Here is a 25,755-nt window from a genome sequence, read left to right on the forward strand (position 1 = left end):
TAAATTTGCCTGATGCATCTAGCTTTTAATAAAAGCAAAATATTGCTGGTGCTGGAAATCTGAAACAAAACCAAAAATTCCTGGAAAAACTCAGCAGGTCTGACAGCATCTGTGGAGAGAAAGACAGAATTAACGTTTCAAGTCCGTATGACACTTCAGAAGAAGAGTCATACGACTCGAAACATTAACTCTAGCTTTTAATAAATATGTACTGAGTGTTTTTTCATTATTCGGTGCATCCCAACTGTTGAATAATTTAATCTCAAATTTGTGGGTCTAATAATTTGCCCGCAACGGATATTAGATGAAACGGTCTATAGTTACCTTGATTATTCTTCTCTTCCTTCCTGAAAGGTGTTATGATGGCTACCCTTGAGTCCCTCATTATAATTTGCATGTTTCAAGAGCATTTGTCAGTACATTTGCACCTTCCTCTCCGATCTCCTTCAATAGCCTAGCATGCACACCATAAGTGCTGTATCCACAATCTGTTGTATTAATTTATTTGGAATCAGTTCCTTTTCAGTGGTATTACTAACAATGTTCCATATTTTTCTCTAGTATACCTCCATTACCATTTATAAACCTATTGTAAAATATCTCACCCTCCCTCTGTCATCACTGAGTAGTCCAGCCTCTATTTTTAACAGTGTTTAATTTTGAAATGGCCAGATACAAACTTATTATTCCCTTTGATAATTGCTTTTAACCCTTTTCATCTCTTTTTCTAATCATAATTTTCTTTAGTGTCGCTTACCTGGTTTTATTAAATTTTAAGTTTTATTTATCCATGGAACTCTCTCCATTGTACTTTTTTGCCTATTAGGAATTTATTTGTTTGCTGACTCCTGTATCCAGTTAACTTGGGACCACTCCCTCCCTACCTGAAGTTTATTCTTTTCCAAAAGAAAATAAAGGGGTATTAAAAAACACTTCACGTGAACGAATAGCTAACATTAAGTACATGATACTGTCACTGTATGACTTGACTAAATCAAAATATATTGTGTGTCTATATATAGGTAGGATAGCTTGTACCAGGATCATATGGCTTTCGTTGTGTTCATTTGTTCTGCTTAATTGTTGAACAGTGAAATTGTGTGTTGTCATGAGCTCAGTGACAGTTGAGGTTTGTGTGGTTGCAAAAGGAAACCATGCATATTAACTGTGTATGTCAATAATTAGACATGTGAATCTTTCATGTTTTTATACCAATATTTGAATGTTATGTTTAATATAATTATATTTTTCATTCAGACACCTCTCATTAAGTCAGCAGCTAATGTTCTCCATGTCATGTAGGTGATCAGATGAAACATGACATATCTTTTGGTGCTTTGGTAATGCAGTGAGTGCAGCCAAGTTTTTGCCACCTGAATTGGAGGGAAGGGAAACTATGGCTGACTCAAACTGTTCTGGTGTCACAAACCTAACTGGTCAGTGCCGAGAGGAAAATAAGACTGCCTTGCTAACCCTTTGATTGGGAATAGGGATTAGCTTGTATGGCTGAAGAGGGATGGTAGGTACAAAAATGGGGTGAAAAAAATTATCAGCTTTGCAAGACATTTCTCAGACTAACTTATCATTTCAGTTGTAGTTGGAACTAAGATTTTTTAAAGAGCCTTTTTAATGTAGCTTCATGGATTCTGCCCTTCCTAAATGGCCAGAAACTGTTGCATTAATAGACTAGCTACTTTTAATTTTCAAAAAAAATGCCAACAAATTTTAGACAAACTACCAGATTGCAAGCTTACAGATGATAAAATATTACACTGACTAATGTAGTAAAACTTATGATAAAATACTTGATCATAGTTATATTAGAGTCTATTGAAAATAAACTTGTTTATGAATCTAAATGTTTCGGTTAATAGACTTATTTTTTAAATCTCAGTGATAATTATTATAATCAGCACCCATACAACAAACTTACCTCCTTGAATGACTTTATTGCAGACGATGACCAGTCAGTCTATTTTTCATCTGCAAGCTGCTGTATGCCAACTGTTCCGAGAAACACTAATCAAAAAGGAATTTGTTGAAATCCAGACTCCCAAAATTATTTCAGGTACATCAACTTTTATTTTTCTTTTTTGATCTGGTCATAAATGTCACAGCTGCAGATGTTACGAAGTTTAGAACATACTACACTTTAAAGATATAAGGATAAGAATAACTGCAATCTCACCATGTTTATGCATTGTCAGTAATTTATTGATGAGGTATTTGCTTTTTACAAAAGAATGGATAGATATGCGGAACGTAATCCTAAAATACCAGTAAACACCCTGATTTAGTAATAATTAAAAACAGACTCTTTGCCCTATACACTGGCCCTTTTTAGTATGCTTAGCTTAACTCCCCCTATGTATACAATGATCTGTGGCAGCCTTCTGTCACATAAGATGATGTTAAGCATCGCCCGGTGTGGCTCAGGAGCCTCATTCTGGATGGCATCCTATGCAACAAATAAGGCAGAGGTAAACAGTGGGCTGAGAAAGTGCATGATTCGCTGGCCTTTGTTTTCTCTGGGCTCTCTTCTCGACCAGCTGAGCTTTTTGTTTCTGCTTACCCCTTCCAAACAATCAGCCTCCAGAGGTCACAACCATCAGCGACTGTCCACCAGTTGTTAGTATCAAGTTCACCATCTTTATTTCTCACTTGTAGGTGTCCTTGTAGCAATGGTATAGAACACCCAGGAGGTTGTGACCCTGTAGCTAATCTTAACAGAAAGTCTTTGGGTATACGGCTGTCATCCACCTGATAAATGTGGCCAAGGCAACGCAGATGATGTAGGCTTAGCAATAAGTTTATGTTGATGCTGTTGGCATGCTTCAGGACCTCTGAGTTGGTGACCTTGCCCTGGCAAGAGATGTTGAGGATACATCTGAGGCAGGGAAGATGGAAACTGTTCAGCCTATTTTTCTTCTGGGCATCTGTTGTCCAGGTCTCACCACTGCAGAGGAGTCTGCTGAGTATGCAGGCTTGGTAGGCTCACAGCTTGATATTTTGTGAGGTTGCTTTTGTTCCATACACACTTACCTGGCTTGGGCAAAATAGCTGCAACTTTTGTAATGCATGTGTTGATTTCAGCATCAAATGACAGATTGCTGGTGATTGTGGAGCCAAGATATGTGAAGCTATTAACAATCTCAAGTGTCACATTGTAAATGATGACGATGATGGCAGTATGGCAACATCCTGGACCATGACAATTGTCTTCCTGATGCGTTGGTCAACTCTTTACACGTGTGAGTGTGTCTGTCCATTTGATGCTGCAGGTGTTCCTCAGTATGGAACATCAGTGCGGCATTGTCAATATAGAGCAATTCTCTGATCAGGCATAGCTTTGTCTTGGATCTTAATTGGGCAAGGCTAAACAGCCTTTTATCAGTTCTGGAATGTAAGTAGATAGCCGCTGTATATGACCTGAAGGCATATGACAGCAGTAAAGACAAGAATATGCAAAAGAGTGTTAGAGCAGGAATCCTGTTTGATCCCACTCTGGGTTCCAATGTTGCCCCATCATCGCTGACCATACCCATTATGTTGTCATGGAAAGAGGAGATCACATTGAGCAGCTTTGGTGGACAGCCAATTTTCTCCAGCAGCTTAAATAGACTACCTCTGCTCACATGGTCGAATGCCTTGGTGAGATCGATGATGGCAATATATAGTGGTCTGCATTGTTCACAACATTTCTCTCGCAACTGCTGGACTGAGAAGACCATGTCAATTGTAGATCTTCCAGTTCTGAAACCACACTGGAATTTGGGATAAATGCATTCAGCCAGGATCTACACTCTCACAAGGGCAACATGGACAAATACTTTTCTAATGATGCTCAGCAGAAAGATGCCTTTATAGTTGTTGCAATTGCTGTGGTCACCCTTATTCTTTTACAGTGTTACTATCTTTGCATCACCCAAATCCTCGGGCACTGGCACCTACCTCCAGCAGAGACAGAGAAATTTGTGCAGAACCTGGAAGATTTCTGTGCTTGATAAGCTCAGGTGGTGTAACATTAGTCATGGACCTTTGCCCATGGCAAGTGAGTCAATGGCTTTGCTAAGCTCCTGTACTGTGGGTACCATATCTAGTTCTGCTGGGACAGGCAGGCTTTCTATGGTGTCTAGTGCTTCCTCAGTGATAGTGTTTTTCCTAGAGTACAATTTAAGGTAGTGTTCCACCCATCTCTCCCAACTGTTTATTGCAATCGATGATGGCTCCCCTGCCTTTGTTTTCAATGCAGCCCTTTTCTTTGCTAATGGACCTTGTTGCCACTTTGATCTGTTCATGCATGTCCCTGACATGCCCTCTATGGAAAGACATCTGGATATTCTGGCAGAGTTGTAACCAGTAACCATTGGTGCACCACTGATCAGTCTGTTGGACTTTACTTCAAATGGCTCTTGGTACATTCAGAGTTTTCTCACTCAGATCTTTCTTGTAATTTATGAGAGCGACTGCTTGCCTTCAATGACAGGTTTCGTCGCAGTAACATTAACCTTGAACCAGCCAGTATTTTTCCACTCTTACCATATGTTAAGAGTACAATATCGTAGATGGTACCTGAAAGTATATTCCATTTCACTTCTGCATTCTGTGTGGGAACGCCGGACAGCACCTGTTTAATCGAGTCTCAGAACTGTTGGTTTTTACCTGAGGCAGTATGGCTGATGTTGATATGAGAATGGCATTTCTGCTTTGAATGAAAAAGCTTCAAGGGTTGCATCCTCACCTTAGTGCAAATCAGGAAGTGATCTGTATCATAGTCAGGGCTGCGGTAACTGCATGTGTTGAGAATGCTGTTCAGAGAGTCATAACTGGTGATCAGATCCAGCTGGTACCAGTCACCTGATCTTGGATATCACTAGGGCGACTAGAAACGTCAACTCCTTTCTTCTCCGCCGATGCTGCCAGACCTGCTGAGTTTTTCCAGGTAATTCTGTTTTTGTTTTGGATTTCCAGCATCCGCAGTTTTTTTGTTTTTATCTTGTATCATAGTTTGTTCTGAAAGAAGGTGTTAGTTACACAAAGCTTGTGTTAACAGCTAAGCTCAAGTAGTCTCTATCTGTTCTCATTTATCTTTCCTAGCCCATGATATTCGAGGCAGGATGGCCATGCCTCATGGTCTTGCCCATTCTTGAAATCCCTCAGTAGGTAAAGATGTTCTGGCTTGGGAATTCTGCTGAAAGCAGTGTCATGCACCTGTAAGAACTGGTCTTCACCTCTGTAATGAAGCATGACATTTGAGCATTGATATGCATGAGGTTAACTAGCTCTTTGAGTTGAAAGGCAGAGAGAGAGAACATGTCCTGAACCATTTGGGGCGGGGGGATGGGGGTTCTATCGTTGAGAGTAGCGAGTTGCTGACAGCGAAACTTACACTTTGCTCATGCACTTCCTCTAAGCGTTACTCTGCCAGACAAACATGTAATGTTTTTCTTTCAGTGATCCGCTCTCAACAAGCCTGGACTCTTGTAGGAATGCTATGTTCAGCCCATCAAGTTCCGTGTTGACCGCAACTGTCTAGTACGTGCTATCAACCAGCTGCAATTCATCTGTCAGTCCCATGCACATTGTCCTGATATTCCAACTTAACAATCAAAGAGTTGGCAACATCTTTTTGTTTGTTTCGTTTGTTTGCTTGGTGCAATAGATTTCATCCATCTGTTGCCTCTACACTCAGAGCTCCAAGCACATATTGAAGCAGATGGACTGTAATGGGTCAGCACCTTACCAGTTGGATGCTACCCAACTTGAGGTAGGTGGTGGCTGACCAGTGGTGCGCGATGGTCTCTCCCACCATCAGAGACATCCAGTTTTCTATACCATTCAAGTTGGGATTATCACTCAACTGCTGTCTCTCATGTTGTGTTAATGCTCTATGGCAAAACTAGAGTGACCTCTCCAGGGCGCAAGCCTAGGCAAAATTTATGGAGATCTGGGCTGCACAAATGTCAGGAATCCCCCCTCTAAACCTTCCTGATTGAGTCCAAAGGAATGCAAAGCACTATGTTTGACATTGGCTTACGGGTAGCAGTTGCCAAAAGGGTAACAGTCCTACTTTGAGCTCCACTACAAATTTTTTTGTCAGGGTTTGCTCCCTTGGCCTTCAGCTCTCCCAAGGTAGCCATGAGGCTGCGGAGCTGCTTGCCCATAGCTGCAAGATTGGCTCATGAGTGCCAGGGTGTGCCCACATGCTAATAGGCCTGCATAATGCATGTCAGGGAGCCAAGCCACCTCAGAGTTCCTCTGAAGCTTTAGCCTCAGGTCGTGAGAGACCCAGTTTCCATGTGTCATGATGAGGCACAGCTGAGGACTTGCCAATGGAAAGGCTGTGTACTTACAGGGAGAGACTTTCACTTTTGCATTGCTGATAGTCAGCAGTGTGGGCTGAAATCAGAATCAAACTAGTACCCAAAAGCAGAAAGCATGCTAATTCTCTTCACCCACATACTAGTCATGTCACATCAGCCTTTTGAATGCACATATGTATGGAAAGTTTGATACACATTTGAAAACTGTGCTGATGGAATATTGTTATAAAGCTTAAAACACCATGCAAAAATGTACTTTTCTCATTGTATTAGCTGCAGTCAGCTTGTAACACTAACCATTTTTAGCTGCTTGCCTAAAGTATTATCGAGACCCTTAAAAGGAAGAGGTAGGTTTTTAGCATGTATATCTAGTACAACTTTACAACAGTCTTAATCTCAAATGGCACTCACTGGTATTATTTATCTGGAGAGCTTGAAAAACTTTGTTCATAAATTTGCAAAATTGAAACTGCCATTTGGAAAAAAACAATTTATAATTTTAAAAAGTTATCTTGCAGTGAGGAAATGAGAAATTGCAAACTACTGTGCAAAAAATAATGTGCAAAAATTTACAATCAGATATTATCCAGGATGTCCTGTTAGGCCAATATACATTTTAAGAATCAAAGCATAGTACAAGCTTTCACAAAATTCATGTTGAGAATGCGGCAAATTGAGTTGTTTGGCTGCGCTCTTGGCAGTGAATGGTTTGTGACATGGAGGACATAATGAGATGGTGAAAAGTGTATCTCTTTCCATTACTTCTTAATTGTTCATGGGTTGCCAGCAATGGCAAGGCTGCTGGTTTCAGTGTAAAATGTTTATTATGGTTATATTTTTGACTGAGGAAAATTAAAATGTATGCAATATAACCAATGGGCAGAATTTTCTGCCTGGCAGGCGGGCCTGACCCAATCACAGGCGGGCGCGGAGCCGATCACCGTCATTTTACTTGGGCGGGCTAATTAAGGCCCGCTCAGCATGACATCCGCCAGGAAACGCTATGTGCTTCCTGTGGGGGTGGGGGAAATCCCTAAAATCGAGAGTGTGCACTTTCATGCATTCGCACGAAAGAGCACACTCATTTCCCTGAGGCTAAGTGCAGCCTCAGGGCGATCGCCTCGACTTTTAAAACTATTAAAAATAGAGAAAAGAAAAATCCCTTACATGTCCCCTCATGTGACAATGTCACATGAGTTGGGACATGTTCATAATTTACAGAACAACTTCATTTCAATTTTTAAAACCCTACATGAAACCTCAACCCATCGCTGGATGAAGTTTCATGTTTTCTCTATTTGCTCCCAGGGCTCCTGGCCTGCCCATCAACCTTAAGGTTGGACGGGCAGGTTCCTTTAATAGATTAACTGATCCTGTCAATGGCCTCAAGTGGCCATTGACAGGTTGGCAGGCCCGCAGCTGATTTTGCTGAGCCCCGCCTTCCTGAAAATTTAAATGGGGTGGGGTGACATCGGGGGTTCCTTCCCCCCGCTTGCCGACAGCAAAATTCTGCCCTATGTTTCAATTAAAAAATAGTAAATAAAAAATGCTGTATTGACAAAAATGATGTTGACATTATAAGATGGTAACCCTTGAAAGTTTTAATCCAGTATGATTACAAGTGACACCATTTGTTGCGTTTGTTATATAAACCTGTACAATTATCAATCCTGCAAAATTATTTGTAATTTAGCAAATACTCAGTTTAATGCTTAAGTTTATTTAAGCAAGCTAACTTTTCTAAATCTGTAATAAATAAGGTATAAAAAAAACTCTGCATTTGAAGATTGGCCTGGATGATCATATGACCAAATCAATGTTACAATGTCTGCCAGTGGCACACTTGCAGTTTTATTTTCCACCTAGCCATTGCTGACATGTCAAACTTATAGAGGTCATAACCATTACTAATATTTAAAATTATTATTATGATGAATATTTTTATCCAGTACGAATCATATAACATCTTTGCCAAAAGAAAACAAATTTGTCATGTCAGTTTCTTTCAGTAACCTATTTGTTGCTGGCATTTAGTGTCATGCTTCAGTGCTGCTCTGCGGTTTATTTTGGCTAGTACAACACTGCCCCCTTTTGTCCAGTCCTGTATATACGAATACAGTCCTGTATATATGTCCAAATGAACATACAAATTAAGAGCAGGAGTAGGCCTCTCGAGCCTGCTCCACCATTCAATAAGCCATGACCCCCTCATTTTGGATTCTCCCACAAGAGGAAACAGCCTCTCCACGTCCACTCTGTGAAGACCCCTCAGGATCTTAAAGGTTTCAATCAAGCCACCTATTACTCTTCTAAACTCCAGTGGATACAAGCCTAACCTCTCCAACCTTTCCTCAGAAGACAATCTGCCCATTCCTGTTATTAGTCCAATAAACCTTCTCTGAACTGCTTAATACGCATTTACACCTTTCCTTAAATAAGGAGACCAATACTGTATACAGTACTACAGATGTGGTCTCATCAGTGCCAGGCATAACTGAAGCATAACCTCTCTACTTTTGTAAACAATTCCCCTCAAGCATGAAATCTCTTTTGAGGGTTGGTTTTCTGCTCAGCAAGCAAGTGAAGAGACTTCTGTTGCTGGCTGCTTTTCTTTGGAAAACTGTTGGTCAATAGGTCTGGCAGACAGGGCTTAAATACCTGGTTTATGCAGCAGTGTGTTGCAGATTAACTGATATTACCTGAAGCATTTTGAAAGAAGGCAGTTGTATTAAGGTTGGTGGCAGTGTTTGCCATTACAGGCTCTTCCAGTCATATATGAAGATTGCAAGTTGGCTTACAGGAGATGACAAAGCTCCCTCATGAAGAGCAAGCAGAGTTCCTCAGACATACCCAAATAAATGTGCGATGGGTGTATTGATCCATCTTTTTTTTAAAAAAAGGACAGACCTGCATTTACATTGCACATTTCATGACTACATGACATCCCTAAGCGCTTTACCGTCAATGAAATACTTGCTGAAGTTTGGTCACTATAATAATGTAGGAAACTTAACAACCAAATTGTGCATAGCAAGCTCCCACGAACAACAGTGTGATAATGACTAGATAATCTGTTTGTGTCATTTTGATTGAGGAATAAATACTGGTCAGGGCACCAGGTATATCTCCCCTGATTTTCTTCTGTAAAATAATGCCTTGTGATCGTTTATATCCACCTGCGAAGCAGATAGGGCTTAGGTTTAATATCGCATCCGAAAGGCAGGGTCAAGGCAAGCAGATCAGGAGATCCCTGATGCACATGCACCCACCTCAATGAATCCTATGAAAATCCTCACTCTCCTTGAGTGCTGCTTATCAGTATGGTTTGTTTGAATTGAGAATATAACTCCCTTCGGTGTTGGGATGATGTAAAATGAAAATAATTTAAACAAAACTGAAAATGTCAAATTAAAGAGCAAAAATCACCCCAAGAAAGACATGACAAGTAAATTAACAAATGCAAAGTAAAAACAAGTACCAGCTCACACTCTCTTAAATCTGTTGAATATAACTTTTAAAAAAAAACTTTTAAAGAAATAAGAATAAACATGCATCTATGTTATCTTTTTGCAGCCACTGAAATACTTGTGGACTCTATTCACTTGTGCAATTTAGCAGAAAGTGAGGTTGCAATGCACCTCTTTAAAATGTACATTCAGCAATGACTTATGCCTTTCAGAGTTTGTGCGAAAGGCAAGGTCTGCCTCATTTGCATTATTTTTAAACCCTTTTTGAAACCTTATCACACCAGAAGAACAGCCTGACCAGAAGATAACAGGCAACACAAGTCTGCAAAATTGGCTTGAAGACTTCCCACACAAACCCCTTCTCCCACCCCCACTTCCTCTAAGTGCTAATGTTGTTTGCTAATCACCATAAAAATCATCCCTTAAGTCTTTAATCTAACATGAGCCATGATCTGTTTCTTTATTTCAATATAGTCAAATGTATTTAATTATGTAGTATGTATGAGTTATCTAAATTTCTCCCTATTTATGTATAAAAATCTCCAATGTATTAGAAATAGAGAGTAGTCATGAATTCCAAAGGTACCACGTCTGACGGTGGCTCTGTCAATGTTAGATGACACGCCCTTCCAAATGGAACCTGCAGTGACTTCCCAAGGAGATGTGTCAGGATCAAAACTGTTGTTAGAAATCTTTCTTTGTTAAAAAGTAGTTAATCATGTTTATAGAGATGTAAATAATCAATCGTGGTAATTGAAAAAGTACGATTTTCTTGCAGCTGCCAGCGAAGGAGGGGCCAATGTATTTACTGTGTCCTACTTTAAAACCAGTGCTTACCTGGCTCAATCACCACAGCTTTACAAGCAAATGTGTATTTGCGCTGACTTTGACAAAGTATTTTGCGTTGGACCCGGTAAGTCTTTGTTGTTCTGAACTTCCTGTCCTTTCAACGCTATGATTATTAGAGGACTTAACTTGGGTAAGAGAGTCTTATCACTGGTGCTATATATTTATAGATGACATTGAGGGTAATGAAGGTAATTAGCTGTAGTCCATGAAGGACCATCGGCATCGCTCTCCATTAGAAAGAGACAATTGGTTAAATAACTTGAGGGGCACCACCCCACCTCTAGCTTGGGGCAAGGCACGAGGGAGGCCTCCATAAACTACCACGGCTGGTACTGAGATTGAACCCATACTGGTGATACCATTCTGCACCACGGTCTAGCCAGATGGCATTAAAATAGTTAAAAACCAAGCCATTTCACTGTCAAAAAATGGCTGTTATCTTTATATATTATCCATTGATTCAGCACTTTCAGATTGTATATACATTATAAAGAACATCTGTTTACAAACTAATATTGTATTCATTTTACATTATGTAAATAACTGATGTTTCATGGCAGTAGTTCTGATGCAAATTATTGGAATGCCCCAATCTTTTAAAGACATGCAGAAGTAGCATATTCTCTCCATCCTTGTCAGCCTCCCCACTTTTAATGTTAACATTTTACAACAGCGTTCAAATTCCTTTTTGTTTAGACAAAGCTTAACTGTCCATTATGTTGTAACACTATTTATTTACATATATAGGATATTATATCACAATTAATTTTGAACTTTAGAAAATGAACATAAATCTTAAGTTTACCATGTTTTACAGTGTTCCGAGCTGAGGACTCCAACACACATCGCCACCTGACTGAGTTTGTTGGGCTGGATATTGAGATGGCATTCAATTACCATTATCACGAGGTGGTGACAGAAATTGCCGCAACTCTGGTACAGATTTTCAAGGGTTTGAGAGATAGGTAAAATAGCTTCTGTCTATATTCAGTTAGTTTACTTCTTCACATGGTTTCATTATATTTTGCCTTTCTTAATGTTATTGCGTGGGAGAATGAATAATTTGAATGTTTGCAAGGAAAATGTGTGTCAGAATGTTTGGTGATGCTCTTACATGGTGCATTATACTTGAAAATAATGTTACATTCTATCTTATTGAATTACTCAGCGGTAGCAGCCTTGTCTCTGATTCACTTCAAGCCCATGTCAAGGACTAATGCACATAATCTATCCTAAAACTTTTCTCCAGTACTGAGGGAGTCCTACATTGTCAGAGGTGCTGCTGCCTTGAAGATGAGATATTAAATCAAGGTCTCAACTGCCTGTTTAGGGTGGCACTATTTGAGAAACCACAAGAGAATATTGTTGCTCAACATTTGGCTGAATCAAGTACAGCGTGCGTTTAACCCCTAAAGAACATAAAGATAAGAGTAGACGTGGACCATGCATTTCCTCAAGCCCGATCCACCAGCCAAAAAAACATGACTGATTGTCGACCTAAACTCCACTTTGCCACCAGATCTTCATTTTTCCCTTCGAGTTCAAAGGTCTGTTGATCTCTGCCTGGCATATACTCAATGATTCAGCACCAACAGGGTTCTGGGGTAGAGAATTTCAAAGATTCACAATTGTCTGAGTGATGTAATTTCTCCTCATTTCAGTGCTAAATGACAGGCCCCTTATCCTGAGACCATGCCCCTAGTTCTAGACTCCAGCTAGGGAAACAACCTCTTAGCATCTACCCTGTCCAGCCCTCTAAGAATCTTAGATGTTTCAATTAGATCACCCCTCATTGCTTTAAACTTCAAAGAGTATAGGCCCATTCTACTCAATCTTTCCTCTTAGGACAACCCTCTCACCCAATCTAGAGCTTCTTCATTGCAGCCCCTCTAAGATAAGTATGTCCTCTTTTGGGTAAGGAGACCAGAACTGTACACAGTACTCCAAATGTGATCTCACCAAAACCTGATATAATTGCAGCAAAGCTTCCTTAATTTTCTATTCCCTCTGCCTTGCAATAACCCAACATAGCATTTGCTTTCCTAATTGCATGCTGAAATTGCATTTTAACTTTGTGTTTCATGTACAAGGACACCCAAATCTATTTGAACACCAACATTTAATTGTCTCTCACCATTTTAACAACTTTCTGTTTTCTTTCTTTACTGCCAAAGTGAATAACCTCAAATTTCCACATTTTGCTCCATCTGCCACTTTCTTGCCCACTCTCGTAACCTTTCTATATCTGTTTGAAGACTCTTTGTGTCCTCCTCACTGCTTTTTTCCTAACAGCTTTGAATTGTCAGCAAACGGATGCATTACACTTGATCCCTTCATTTAAGTCATTAACATAGATTAGAAATAACTGAGGCCCCAAGAGTGATCCTTGCACTACCATTAATAACAGCCTGCCAATATGAAAATTAATTATCTATTTCTACTCTGTTTTCTGTCCTTTAACCAATCCCCTATCTATGCAAATATATTACCCTAAACCCATGAGCCATAGCTGTGTAACAGCCTTTTGTGTGGCACCTTATTGAGTCTCTTTAGAAAATCCAAATATACTACATCCACTGTTGCCCTTTTGTCTATCCTGCACCCTCAAAAAACTCTAATTTGTTAAACATAATTTCCCTTACACCATTTTGACATTGTCTAATTATATTATGGTTTTCTAAATGTTACCACTTGCTTAATAATAAATTCCAACATTTTCCTGATGACTCTCATCACACTAACTGGCCTGTGGCTCTCAGTGTCTCTTTCCCTCCTTTGTTGAATAAGGATGTTACATTTTATTATCTTTCAATGCACTGTGATCATCTAGAATCTAGGAAATTTTGGAAGCACACAACCTATGCAGCCACTTTTTTTTTTTAGAAACCTTGGATGTAGGCCATCAAGCCCAGGGGATTTGTCAGCTTTAATTTCTTCAGTACATTTTCTCCTACATTATCATTTTTTGGTGCACCTTTGTCAGTTTCCAAAACTCACCTAATTCTTAGGCTTACCACTCTTGGCAACATTGTAAGCCTCTTCTTTTAATTTAATACTATTTTAATCTCTTCAGCTAGCCATGAATGAGTAATTTTTGCTCTGAATTCTGGTTTATTTCTCAATGGAATGTATATTCATGAGTATTATGAAATATTTCTTCAAATGTTTTGTCATTGCTTATTTACTGTCATACCTTTTAAGCTAATTTCCCAATCTATCTTAGCCAACTCATCCCACATACCTACGTAATTGGTTTTATTGATGTTTAATAGTCGGGTTACAAACTTTAGCATGTCACTCTTGAATTCGATTTGAAATTCTATGATTTTATGATTACTCTTCCCTGAATGATCTTTTGCTATTATTAATTAACTCTGTCTCATTACAAGACGAGACCTAAAATAAACTGTTCCTTGTTTGGTTCCAAGATGTATTGTTCAAGTGAACTGTCTCAAATGCATTCCATGAACTCATCCTTCAAATTACTTAAGTCAATGTCCAGTGTATATGAAGATTAAAGCTCCCCATGACTATTGTATTACCTTTGCTACAACAGTTCTATAGTCTCCCTCATCAGAGCCTCATCTGTGGTTCTACCTATGTCGTTGGTTCTCACATGGACCACAACAACTGCTTCCTTCCCTCCATGCTCCGAGTTCTTTTCCAGTAGTGAGGAGAGATCCTTAACCCTGGCAACAGGCAGGCAACACAGTCTTCAGGACCCCAATTGTAACTCCAGAGAATGATGTCTATCCATCTGACTCTACTATATCCTACCACTGATGGATCCCTTTTTATTCCCTCCACTTAAATGACCTTCTGTGCAATAGTGCTGTTGCCAAGTTGCCCATCTTTCCTGAAGTCTTTGTTCTCATCCATACAGGTAGCAAATACCTCTTACCTGTAGGACAAGACCGAAGACTGTGGCTTCTCCATCACTGCACCCTAGTCTCCATACTTGTCTGACCTGCGGTCTCACAGCCTTTGGCCCTGATCACTGACCAAATCTAAACTGCTACCTAACCTAACTGCCTCCTGGATCAAAGTGTCCAGATAACTTTCTTCCAGATGCCCTGCAAAGCCTGCTGCTTGGACTCCCAACTCAACAGCTCTGAGTCGAAATTCCTGGAATTGCAGTTAGTGGATGTGGGTACTCAGGATCTCACTGGTCTCCACCAACTTCCACGTGCTGCAGTTGCAACATGTCACTTGCCCTATCTCCTACCTAACCTTCTCTATAGTTAATAGTTAAGATTTTTATTCAATTAGTATTTTTCATTTTATTAACTACTTAGTTTATCTAGTTTAAGTTATTGATTAAAATAATAGTTACAGTTTCCCAGCTCTATGTTTAAACCACTGCCATAACATAAAGAGCAAAGAAAGTAATACTCACCAACCAAACCTGTGATGTTACTCCTTTTTAATCTTTTGCCCTCGTGGTCTCTCTCTGTCTCTATTAGAACAGGTCAATATGGTTTTACTAAAGGGAGACCCTGTTTTAACAAATTTATTAAAGTTTTTTGAGGATATAATTAGTAGGGTAGATAAAGGGGAACCATTACATGTAGTATACCTGGATTTCCAAAAGGCATTTGATAAGGTGCCGCACAAAGGGCTATTAGGCAAAATAAAGGCTCATGGTGCTGAAGTTAATATATTAGCATGGATAGAGGATTGATTAACGGAGAAAAAACAGAGAGTGGGCATAAACAGGGTTTTCTCAAGTTTGCAGGCAGTGAATAATGGAGTGCTGCAAGGATCAGCGCTGGGCCCTCAACTATTTACAATCTATTTTCAGGATTTAGATGAAGAGACAGAGAGTAATGTATCAAATTTTGCTGATGATACCAAGCTAGTTGGAAAGATAAGCTGTGGGGAGGACACAGGCTGCACAGAGATATAGACAGGTTAGATGAGTGGGCAACAAGATGGCAGATGGGCTATCATATAGGGAAGTGTGAAGTTATTCACTTCTTAAGTCTTAAGAACGTCTTAAGAATAAAAAAGCAGAATGTTTTTTAAAAGGTGAGAAACTTGTTGATGTTCAAAGAGATTTGGGTGTGCCTGTACAAGGAATGCAGTAAGTTAGCATGCAGGTACAGCAAGCAATCAAGGGCAACTGGGGATGGGCAATAAATTGCTGGCCTAGCCAGCGAAGCCCACATCCCAAAATGATTTTTTAAAAAGCAATTAGGAAGGCAAATTTCACGTTGGCCTTTATTGCAAGGGGAGGAGTACAAGAATAAATAAGTCTTCCTACAGTTGTACAGGATTTTGGTGAGACTACATCTGGAGTACTTTGTGTTGCTTTGATATCTACATTTAAGAAAGGATATTGGAGGCAGTACAATGTAGGTTCACTAAATTGGTACCCAGGATGAGAGAGTTGTCCTATGATGAGAGGCTGAAAAAATTGGGCTTATATTTTCTGGAGTTTAGAAGAATGAGAGGCAATCTCATTGAAACCTACAAAATACTGAAAGGGCTTGAAGGGTAGATGCTGAGAGATTGTTTCCATTGGTCAGGGAATCTAAAACATGAAGGCACAGTCTTGGGATAAGGGACTGATCATTTAGGACTGAGACGAGGAGAAATTTCTTTGCTCAAGGGTTGTGAATCTTTAGAATTTTCCATCCCAGAGGGCTGTGGATGCTGCATAAGGAATACATTAAGGCTGGGTTAGATGGATTTTTTGGTGTCTCAGGGAATTAAGGGATTTGGGGAACGGGCAGGAAAATGGAGTTGAAGCCCAAGATCAGTCATGATCATATTGAATGGCGAAGCAGGCTCTATAGGCCATGTAGTTTACTCCTATTTCTTTTTGTTCTCCCTCCCTGCCTCTCTCTCTCTACTCTCTATCCTCCCTCTACTCTCCATTCTCCCTCTACTTTTATCCCCGCCGCTCAATCGCTGATGCCATTCTCAGTTCCAATGCACATCACAACACATCCAAACAAAATTGGGCACCAAGCTAAAAAAGATATGAGGACTTCAGTAGGTTTAAAGGAATGTCTTAAAGGTGGGAAGAGAGGTAGAGGAACAGCGGTTTAGGGAGAGTGCTCTTAGGGCTTAGGTTGCAGAGAGCATGTCCACCAATGGTGGAGCAATGAATATCAAGGATGCACAAGAGGTCACAATTGGAGAAGCACTGATATTTTGAGGGTTGAAGGACTGGAGGAAGTTTCAGTGTAGGGAGGAGCAACGTATTTGAGGAGTTTAAAAACAAGCATGAGAATTTTAAAATTAAGGCATTGTGGAACTGGGAGCCGAATAGGAAGCATAGCAGTGATAGGTGTACTGGACTAGGTGCATGTTTGGAGATGTACAGCAGAATCCTGGATAAGAACAAGTTTATGTTGGGTGTAAGATGTGTGGCTAGCCAGGAGAGCATTGAAATATTCAAGCCTAGACAGAATAAAAGGCATGAATGATGATTTCATCAGCAGTTGAGCTGAGGTAGAGGCGGAGACAGATGTTATGGAAAATAGATTAATTAATCATGCATATTTTTTGTGAAACCTCGCTATGTGTAAATTGGTTGCCATATTTGCCTATTAAAAAAAACAGTGACTGAGTTTCAAAATTCATTAGGTTCTGCATTCAAGTTCTACTCCAGGGTTTAAGCAAAAAAAACCCAAGGCTGACATCCCAGTGCGTTACTGAGGGAGCATTGCACTGTTGGAGGTGCTGTTTTTTGCATAAGGCATTCAACCAAGATCCCATTACATCTAGTGTATGTAAAACACCCCATAGCACTATTTCGAAGAGCAGGGGAGTCATCCCCAGTGCTCTGACAGTATTTATCCCTCAATCAACTTCACAGAAAACAGATTATGTGGTCAGTATCACATTACTGTTTGTGGAAGTTTGCTGAACACAAATTGGTTGAAACATCTCCTACATTACAACAGTGACTACACTTCAAAAAGTACTTAATTGGCAATGATGCACTTTGAGACATCCACTGGTTATGAAATGTGCTATATAGAGGCAAGTCTTTGTTGCTTTTAGCTATGAAATAGAATTATTAAAGCATGTACTTCGAGATGTCCTACAGGCGTGAGTGGTGCTATATAAGTTCCAAGTTTACACTTCCTTTACTATGGCTAGAATTGTGTTGCAAATACAACCCAAGGGATAGAAGTGACATCTTTTATGTTTGCTATTATTCAGTGTAATGGCCCAGATTTTGCTGGAAGAATGGATCTCCCGGCATGCCCCATTAACTAGGCTTGCTTGTACATGTTTAGGTTTTAGGAAATTTTTGCCCACGTCATTGTTGATAATAGCTCAGTGAAGGCAACCGGATGTCTGAGATCTTGGTGAACGAACAATGGGATGAACCAATGTATTTCCTTGACCAAGGATTGAGAAATAAACAGAGGCAGGACTGAGAAGGAGGGTGAATTCAATGTCAAATCAAGTACAGAAAGAGAAAGAAAGAAGATGGAGAGAAATTTAAATAAGATTCAGAAAGGAAAAATAAGAAAAAATGTAAAATTTGACATTCTTAAAATCTCCTTAAAGCAACTGAGAACCCGAGTGACAGTGATACCATAATTTATAATTGTTCAGTTTCTGGGAAAATGTTGATTGGCAGTTATAAATAATTATCACACCGTTATGCTGCTCATTACTCAATTTGACTTTCTGCAGCAAGTTTAATGGGCAATTAATGTGCAAATGCAGAAACATCGGAAAATCACTGAAGGTTTACACTGAGATGCCGTGTTCACAACGGGAACAACAGAACAACACAAACTGGCCATCAACTTGTGGCATATTTCTTCCTCGCTACAAGTTGCTGGCCAATTTGCACAATAATAATGGCGTTTTTTTAATTGTAAAGAAATTCAGTAACATAAAATTTTAAAACTTGCCCTTTTTTTTTAGATGCCAGACATAAAATTGGTTTGAAATACTGTATTTGCACAAGAATAAAAATTGTTGGAAAAACTCAGCAGGCCTGACAGCATCTGTGGAGAGAAAGACAGAGGTACTGTTTCAAGTCCGTATGAATCTTCTTCATACATAAGGCTCTGAAGAAGAGCCATACAGACTCGAAACGGTAACTCTGTCTTTCTCTCCACAGATGCTATGTCAGACCTGCTGAATTTTTCCACCATTTTTTGTTTTTGTTTCAGATTTCCAGCATCTGCAATATTTTGCCTTTATCTTACTGTATTTGCACAACCTGTTTGTACCGCATGTTGTCCCCATTACAAGTACCTACTTATAAAGGAGCTCTAACTTGAAACTAATCAATGCTGTACTTGATTCGCGAGTAATTGATACTGTCACTGGATGCCGATAATACAAATTGTTCAGATAATCCATGTAAAATTTACAAAAGTACAAAGCTCACCAAAAATTAGACTAAAATAAATTGGGATATTTTATTGCACTAGGTTTGTTTTCGATATTTAACCAGTCATTAGTTAAAAGTACATAAAATATGACGTGCAATTTTTTTAGTGTATGCTTTGCTTCGTCTTGCAGATAAAACTAGAAACGATAACTGAAAGCTAATAATTCATTGAAAAAATAATTTTTAATTGTCATCTAAAACATTAATGCATTGTATTGTTAAAACTGAACAGGTATCAGACTGAGATTCAAACAATATGCAAACAATACCCCAGTGAACCTTTTAAATTCTTGGAACCAACTTTGAGGCTGGAATTTCCTGAAGCTGTGGCCATGCTGAAGGAAGCTGGTGTGGAGATGGGTGATGAAGAGGATTTGAGGTAATGATAAAAAATAAACTGTGCCATTTAATTTGATTCATAGAAGAAACTTAATATGTTATTCTGTATTAGTAGCGCTGTGGGGAATGTTTTAACTGAAAAATTTGTAACCTCAGAAACTAAAACAATTACTTAACTTTTTGCATATCAGTCAATGAATAATTGACTCAGCATGAACAGGCACTGTCTTTTCAATATGGCAGCAAACTACCAAGTTAATCCATTAGTTCAAAGATAAGCCAATTACATCTATCAAAACCCAATTACATCTACCAAGAAATTATTGGGAAAACAAGATATTGGTGATGTTAGTCATGAGTTAACATGATAAATTTTCCAATTCATTTCCTAGAGTAATACAATCCTAAAGGTAGCTGATATTAGAATTGGCACGAGATGGTAAATATTGATTTAGCTTCACTACTGGTTACAGAGTGACAATGGCAAATTAAGATTGTGAGCACATTATTACATTTACCTTTCAGCACCCCAAATGAAAAACTCTTGGGTCGCCTAGTGAAGGAAAAGGTAACCGATATGATTATCATTTTATTCTTCAATGAAATTCAAATATTGTTAAATATTCTGCCAAATCAAGGTATTTTGATATTATCTGAGTGTTACAACTACAGTTAGCACTATGATCTGATTGGTCACTAGGTTACCTCAGATCAGTGAGACAGTCAGAAGAAATTGTTGTAGCATTAATGTGAGGTTGCCCTTGATTTATTTAATCCATATTTTCGCCAGTTGATTATGCTATTAATCTTCAGATGTACTTGTTAAGAGTTTTTGTTCTTTTAAGAAGAAAGTATATTCCCACTATTATTGAAACAATTTCTGTTCCAATTTAACATGTTGTAATTTCAGATATGATCATATCAAAGAAAGACAGACTTGCATTTATATAGCACCTTTCATGACCACCAGGCATCCCAAAGTATTTTACGGTCAATGAAGTACCTTTGAAGTGTAGTCACTGTTGTAATGTAATGTAGGAAACCTGGGAGCTAATTTCATACTGCAAGCCCCTACGAATAGCAATGTGATGATCATCTGCTTTTCTGATGATGATTGAGGCATAAATATTGGCCAGGACATTAGGAATAACTCCGCTGCTTCTCTTCGAAATATTGCCATGGACTCTTTTGCATCCCTACTGAGGGGGAAAATGGAGCCTTAGTTTAAAGTCTTATCCAAAAGACCCGTGTATGTTATGTTTTATGCACACATGTACTTGTGTGTCACATCCCTATCAGAAAGAAGTTAACAAAAATTAGTTTAAATTTACCTTACTTTCCCTTGTTTGAATTTCATATGAACAGTTATAATACAGAAATATCTCCTAACAAGATGCAGAGTGGAGCCAGTGTACACCACAATTTGTTTTTCATGGGATGTGAGCATTGCTGGTGAGGCCAGCATTTATTGCTAATTGCCCGTGAGAAGGAAAATATATGAAGGCTTTTTTGTTTTAGGTATCCCTGCTGGTGATGCAATAAATAAATATTGATCTTTGCCATGAAAGTTTGAACTACTGTAGATATGATTGTACAGTAGTGCAGTATTGAAGATAGGTCTCTGATTTTGCTCTTTAACCAGCGTTCCCTATAAATCTTTGCCATATACTTTGCATTGTGTTAATTAATTGTGGGTGACTTTGTGTCCTGAGTACACTGCAGAAATGAGTAGGTGGTGAGTCTCATTTTTACTTTGAACTGACAGAATCATTCTGATAATGAAATTCGGCTGCCTTAATGCATGTCTTAGGGCACTGTTGGTCGTGTGTCAGTGTTCCCAAATGAAAATAATGTTTAGCTCTTGAGTTATATTTTATGCTTTAATTAAAGAACAATATGTGCATACAAAAAATCTGAGTTGCCAAGCAGGTGTAATAGGATCAATTTTACTATTTTTATTGTCACAGTATGATACAGACTTCTATATCCTTGACAAATATCCTCTCGCTGTGAGGCCTTTCTATACCATGCCAGATCCACATGACCCTGTAAGTAAACTTTATTTTGCTTTAACTGAAATCATATGATGTAACATAATTCAGGCAAAAACAATATTATTTTTTTAATGACAATTTTTCATATAATCCAGAAATACTCAAACTCATATGACATGTTTATGAGAGGAGAGGAGATTTTGTCTGGCGCGCAGAGAATTCATGACCCTCAGCTTCTGACTGACCGAGCTCTCCAACTTGGGATAGGTATGTGTATACAGTTTATCTAAAAATCGAAACATTTACAAGATTTCAGGTTTTTGTATTCCTTGTCTGGTTCACTGGATCAAAAATGTAAACATGACACAATGACCTAGAAATTAGATTGTGCTTCATGAGGTCAGCAGCAGGACAATGGATCACTCATCCTCTAGCCTGATTTTGTTTTAATTAACGGATAGCTACAGTTATCAATTGTGGCCCCAGAGACAATTGGCCTGTCATTGGGATTGGGGGTTGGTTGCTGGATGCGGGAGAAGGGGATATTTGGAGGGGTGGGTGAGGAGGGACTCGGCAAAATTGACTGGCTTTGGCACCGGCTGAGGTTCCTGGGAACTGAAAACAAATGAGACTAGTTGATCTGGGAGACGGGAATTTTTTCCCTTCCTGGACTTGTTGACAGTCTAAATTCAATAACTTTTAGCACATGCATTACTGTTGCCATTTTACGTAATATCTTGTGCAGTAATGTAATTGAGATCAGTAAATCTTTGATATTTAATATTTAAACTTTTTTTCTACACTTTTATACAGATGTAGAAAAGATAAAATCATACATCGATTCCTTCCGTTTTGGTGCTCCTCCACATGCAGGTGGCGGAATAGGTAATATATTGTTTCTGCTCCTGGCAAATTACAGATGGTTACCAATAGGTGTAAACATGTAATTCTATTCATCCTTTTTACCTTTTCTTGACATTTAGGTTTGGAACGGGTCACCATGCTGTACCTAGGTTTGCATAATATACGTCAGACATCTATGTTTCCTCGTGACCCCAAGCGGCTAACTCCTTGAACATGTCCAAAGGATAAGAAGACCTGTTGATCTATCATTATAAACTGGTGTATTTTTTTTTTCCAAAAATGAACAGTAATTAATACTAATAAGTGCCAAAATAACACTCTTTCCATTGCACAGATAGTTTGCTAAGTTCACATTCAATAATGCAGTTTTAAAATTTTAAAACATCTTATTAGCCTGAACATTGAGATGCTGTAAAGAACAGCACCACTTGACCATTTCTAATGTAACAACAATTTACAAGTTAATGTTTGAAGACCATAGAGAGCTTATTGTAATTCATAGAGTTCTGTATACAGCATTATGTTATAGTTTGCACGTGGGAATTTACAGGATGGCTTGCAGTAGTAGCCTTAGATTGAAGTGATAGATCAAAGTAAGAAAATTACAGGGTGGTGAAATAGTAACTTAATGTGGTAGCAAATTTTCACTTTTAAATCAATTTCTAGACTCAACAAATTGCAATAAATTGATTAATTACTTAAAAATGTGAAGTGATTTTCTATCTTACTCTATTGTGTATTAATTCACTAATTAACAACTGATGCATTTCCAGGATTTATGAACAGATGCCAATGCTTTTCACCCTTGCTATTCTTGCCATAACCCCTCTGTTATAAGAACAGCCTGCCTAATTCTGCTGCAGAATTTCTTAGGGTGAGGGTGGGCTCAACATTTACTGCTGCATTTTACTTATCTTACTGAATGCACTGGCACAAATTTTGGATCTGCACTGGATATTTTCTTGAGTTCAACAATACTGGTCATCCTGTAAGCAAGACCTTGTGATTCCCAACATCTAGTTCTATAACGGCTTGACCCAATGCTATAAAAGTAGAATCCGGAGGTTCCAACAAGACCAACTGTAAAGTAAGTTATTTAACAAGAAATCCATGACCAGGTTAATGTTTTCAAAGTTACATTTTATCTAATCTTTACTGGTCCTTGTAACCAAAAAATAGATCATGCAAATTTGAGGCTGCATGTATTTATACTGCATGTTGGTACAATTGGAGGACAAGACGCACCCAATACTAGTGACCTTTCCAACAGCACGTGCAAGTATCTGGAGAGGTGTTAGAATGTGTTAATGGCCCATGTCTCAATCAGAACTGTTTTAATGGCTATTGCACTTCCTTCAGGCAAAACTAAATTTGCTAATGACCATTTGTTTCAGAAAGTGCTGAAAATATTCATTAGTTCTGGCAACTTCTGTGGAGAGCAAAACCATTAATGTCTCGGGTCGGTGACTCTGCATCACAGTACCCCAAAGACGCACTGGGGTATCCCCTTCGGAGGTTCCAAGGCAAGGTTTGCACAGCAATTGCCTGGAAGTGCAAACTTCCCCTGGACAATTGCCCTGCACTGGGAGCCATCCCAAAAAGGCGATTTAAATCGCAAACTTTGGATGGTTCTGACTAAGTTACACCAAGAGTTACCCACAAAAAGTTTGAAGAATTAAAACCTCTTCTAACTTCTGGGTAACTGCTGCACAGACCCACACCGATACCACCACACACACACACCCCCCCCCCCCCCCCCCCCCGCCGGGGCCAGGACTCCCTGTAAACCCCAGGAGACTCCCCCCAGCCCTCTTCTCCACCCCCCCCCCCCCCCCCCCCCCCCCCCCCCCACACACACATGGAACTCCCCAACCACTCCGACCCCCCAGTGGTCTCCTCACATCACCCCACCCCACAGGACTCCCCAGACAGGGTGTACTCCCCCTCCATTGCGCCTCCTCCCAGAGATGTCAACCCAACCCGCCCCCAAGACTGGACAGCTCCCCAAGGCTTGACCCCCTGCCCACAGGCCCCACTTCCTGAGACCTGACTTGACCCCACGTTCCCCCCGCTGAGGCCTGACACCCCTCCTCCAAGGACCAACCACAACGCCCCCGAAGCCCAACACTGCCCCTCTCGAGGCCTGACACCTACCATCCCCCAAACCCACTTAACCTTATACATTTACCTTCTCCCTGGCCTATCATGGACCTTTAAACTTCCCTTTGACGGAACTGCAGTTAGCACTGGGCCGTGGGAATGCTTTGCACTGCTTGCATCTCATCCAGCCTGAGTCAGAAGATCGGGCAAGACTGGATTTCGGGTAAGCAACTGGGATCAGAGTGGCAGTCCGACACTGATTGCCACTTCAAAGAATTTCAGGCCCATTGTAACTTTAAACCAAAATCCCTTCCAGCCAAATGGCAAAAATCTTGAAACAGGACATCCTCATTAGAAAATTTTTCAATGGAACGTCCTTTGACAGAGTCTAATCTGATCAGTTTCATGGAAGGAAAATTTCCATCCTTTTGTATGTTCTTCATGCTACTTTGATTCATTTCTTTTTAAAAATTAGTATTGATGCAAATATAGCTTTTTGAAAATTAACGGCAAGATAAATTCAAAAGCAAGATACTGTGGATGCTGGAAATCTGAAGTAAAAACAGAAAATGTTGGAAATACTCAGGTCAGGCAGCATCTGTGGAGAGAGAAACAGGATTAATGTTTCAGCTCAATACCTTTTGTCAAAACTGTAAAAAGTTAAAGATGTATTGGGTTTTAAGCAGGTACAGAGGCAGGAAAAGGCATTGGGGATAGAACAAGAGGGAAGACTTGATTAGGTGGACAGTATGAGAGATTAAATGATGAAAAGAATGTTGGTGCAAGGCACAAGATGATAGTAACGAGACAAGTAAAGAAACAAAGGGTGGGTCCAGAGAAAGTATAAATGAGTAAAACAGTGACATCGCTATCGGTTGCCTTAAAAAAATGAAATGGATGCCGAGAGACTCATATGTTGAATCTGGAAGGCTGTTAAATATCTAATCCTAAGTGTTTAAAATAAATACTTGTAGCTAGTCTTGTTTAATGGAATAAATATATTGGAAAAGAAGAAGTGGGTCCAGTTTTTTAGAAAAACTAAAATGACATAGCATTGAAAAAAATAGAAGAAAGTTAATTTTTTCATATAAAAAAACCTGACCCCTTAAATCTGAAGGCAACTTAAAAGAATTTAAATCATTTCTAAGCCTGTTTTTGGATGCAGAGCAACAACTAGAAGAGATACAAGTATCAAATGTTATTACTTAAAATATGAATAATTAGAGCATAGGAGTAGACTTGTGTGTGAGACAGAAAGTTGGGGCCACATCAGTTATACAGATTAGCACAAAGTTTAGTGAGATCTAAACTGAAGCAATCATGACATAGGAGATGGCAGCAAATATGTGTTGATATATACACATTTGTATACATACATAAATATAAAACTTGAAAAGATTTAACTTTAGCAAACAGGATTCATCATTTTTTACTAGTGAACAAAAATT

The 25,755-nt window shown here is 39.2% G+C and overlaps 1 protein-coding gene across 1 annotated transcript in view; it reads left to right on the forward strand.

The window, feature by feature from the left end:
* The window catches only part of dars1 (aspartyl-tRNA synthetase 1), a 73,612-nt gene extending 50,700 nt beyond the window's left edge, over positions 1-22,912 (forward strand). Inside the window, exons 10-18 of the mRNA XM_041201285.1 lie at positions 1,957-2,068; positions 10,569-10,703; positions 11,457-11,604; positions 19,243-19,389; positions 19,875-19,917; positions 21,317-21,397; positions 21,499-21,610; positions 22,157-22,228; positions 22,327-22,912. Coding sequence (XP_041057219.1) covers positions 1,957-2,068; positions 10,569-10,703; positions 11,457-11,604; positions 19,243-19,389; positions 19,875-19,917; positions 21,317-21,397; positions 21,499-21,610; positions 22,157-22,228; positions 22,327-22,418 — 942 coding nt within the window. The 3' untranslated portion in view covers positions 22,419-22,912. The remainder of the gene's footprint in view (positions 1-1,956; positions 2,069-10,568; positions 10,704-11,456; positions 11,605-19,242; positions 19,390-19,874; positions 19,918-21,316; positions 21,398-21,498; positions 21,611-22,156; positions 22,229-22,326) is intronic.
* Positions 22,913-25,755: the final 2,843 nt, after the last annotated feature.

This window comes from Carcharodon carcharias, chromosome 12 (assembly GCF_017639515.1).
Source record: "Carcharodon carcharias isolate sCarCar2 chromosome 12, sCarCar2.pri, whole genome shotgun sequence".
In the NCBI taxonomy this organism is placed as follows: domain Eukaryota; kingdom Metazoa; phylum Chordata; class Chondrichthyes; order Lamniformes; family Lamnidae; genus Carcharodon; species Carcharodon carcharias.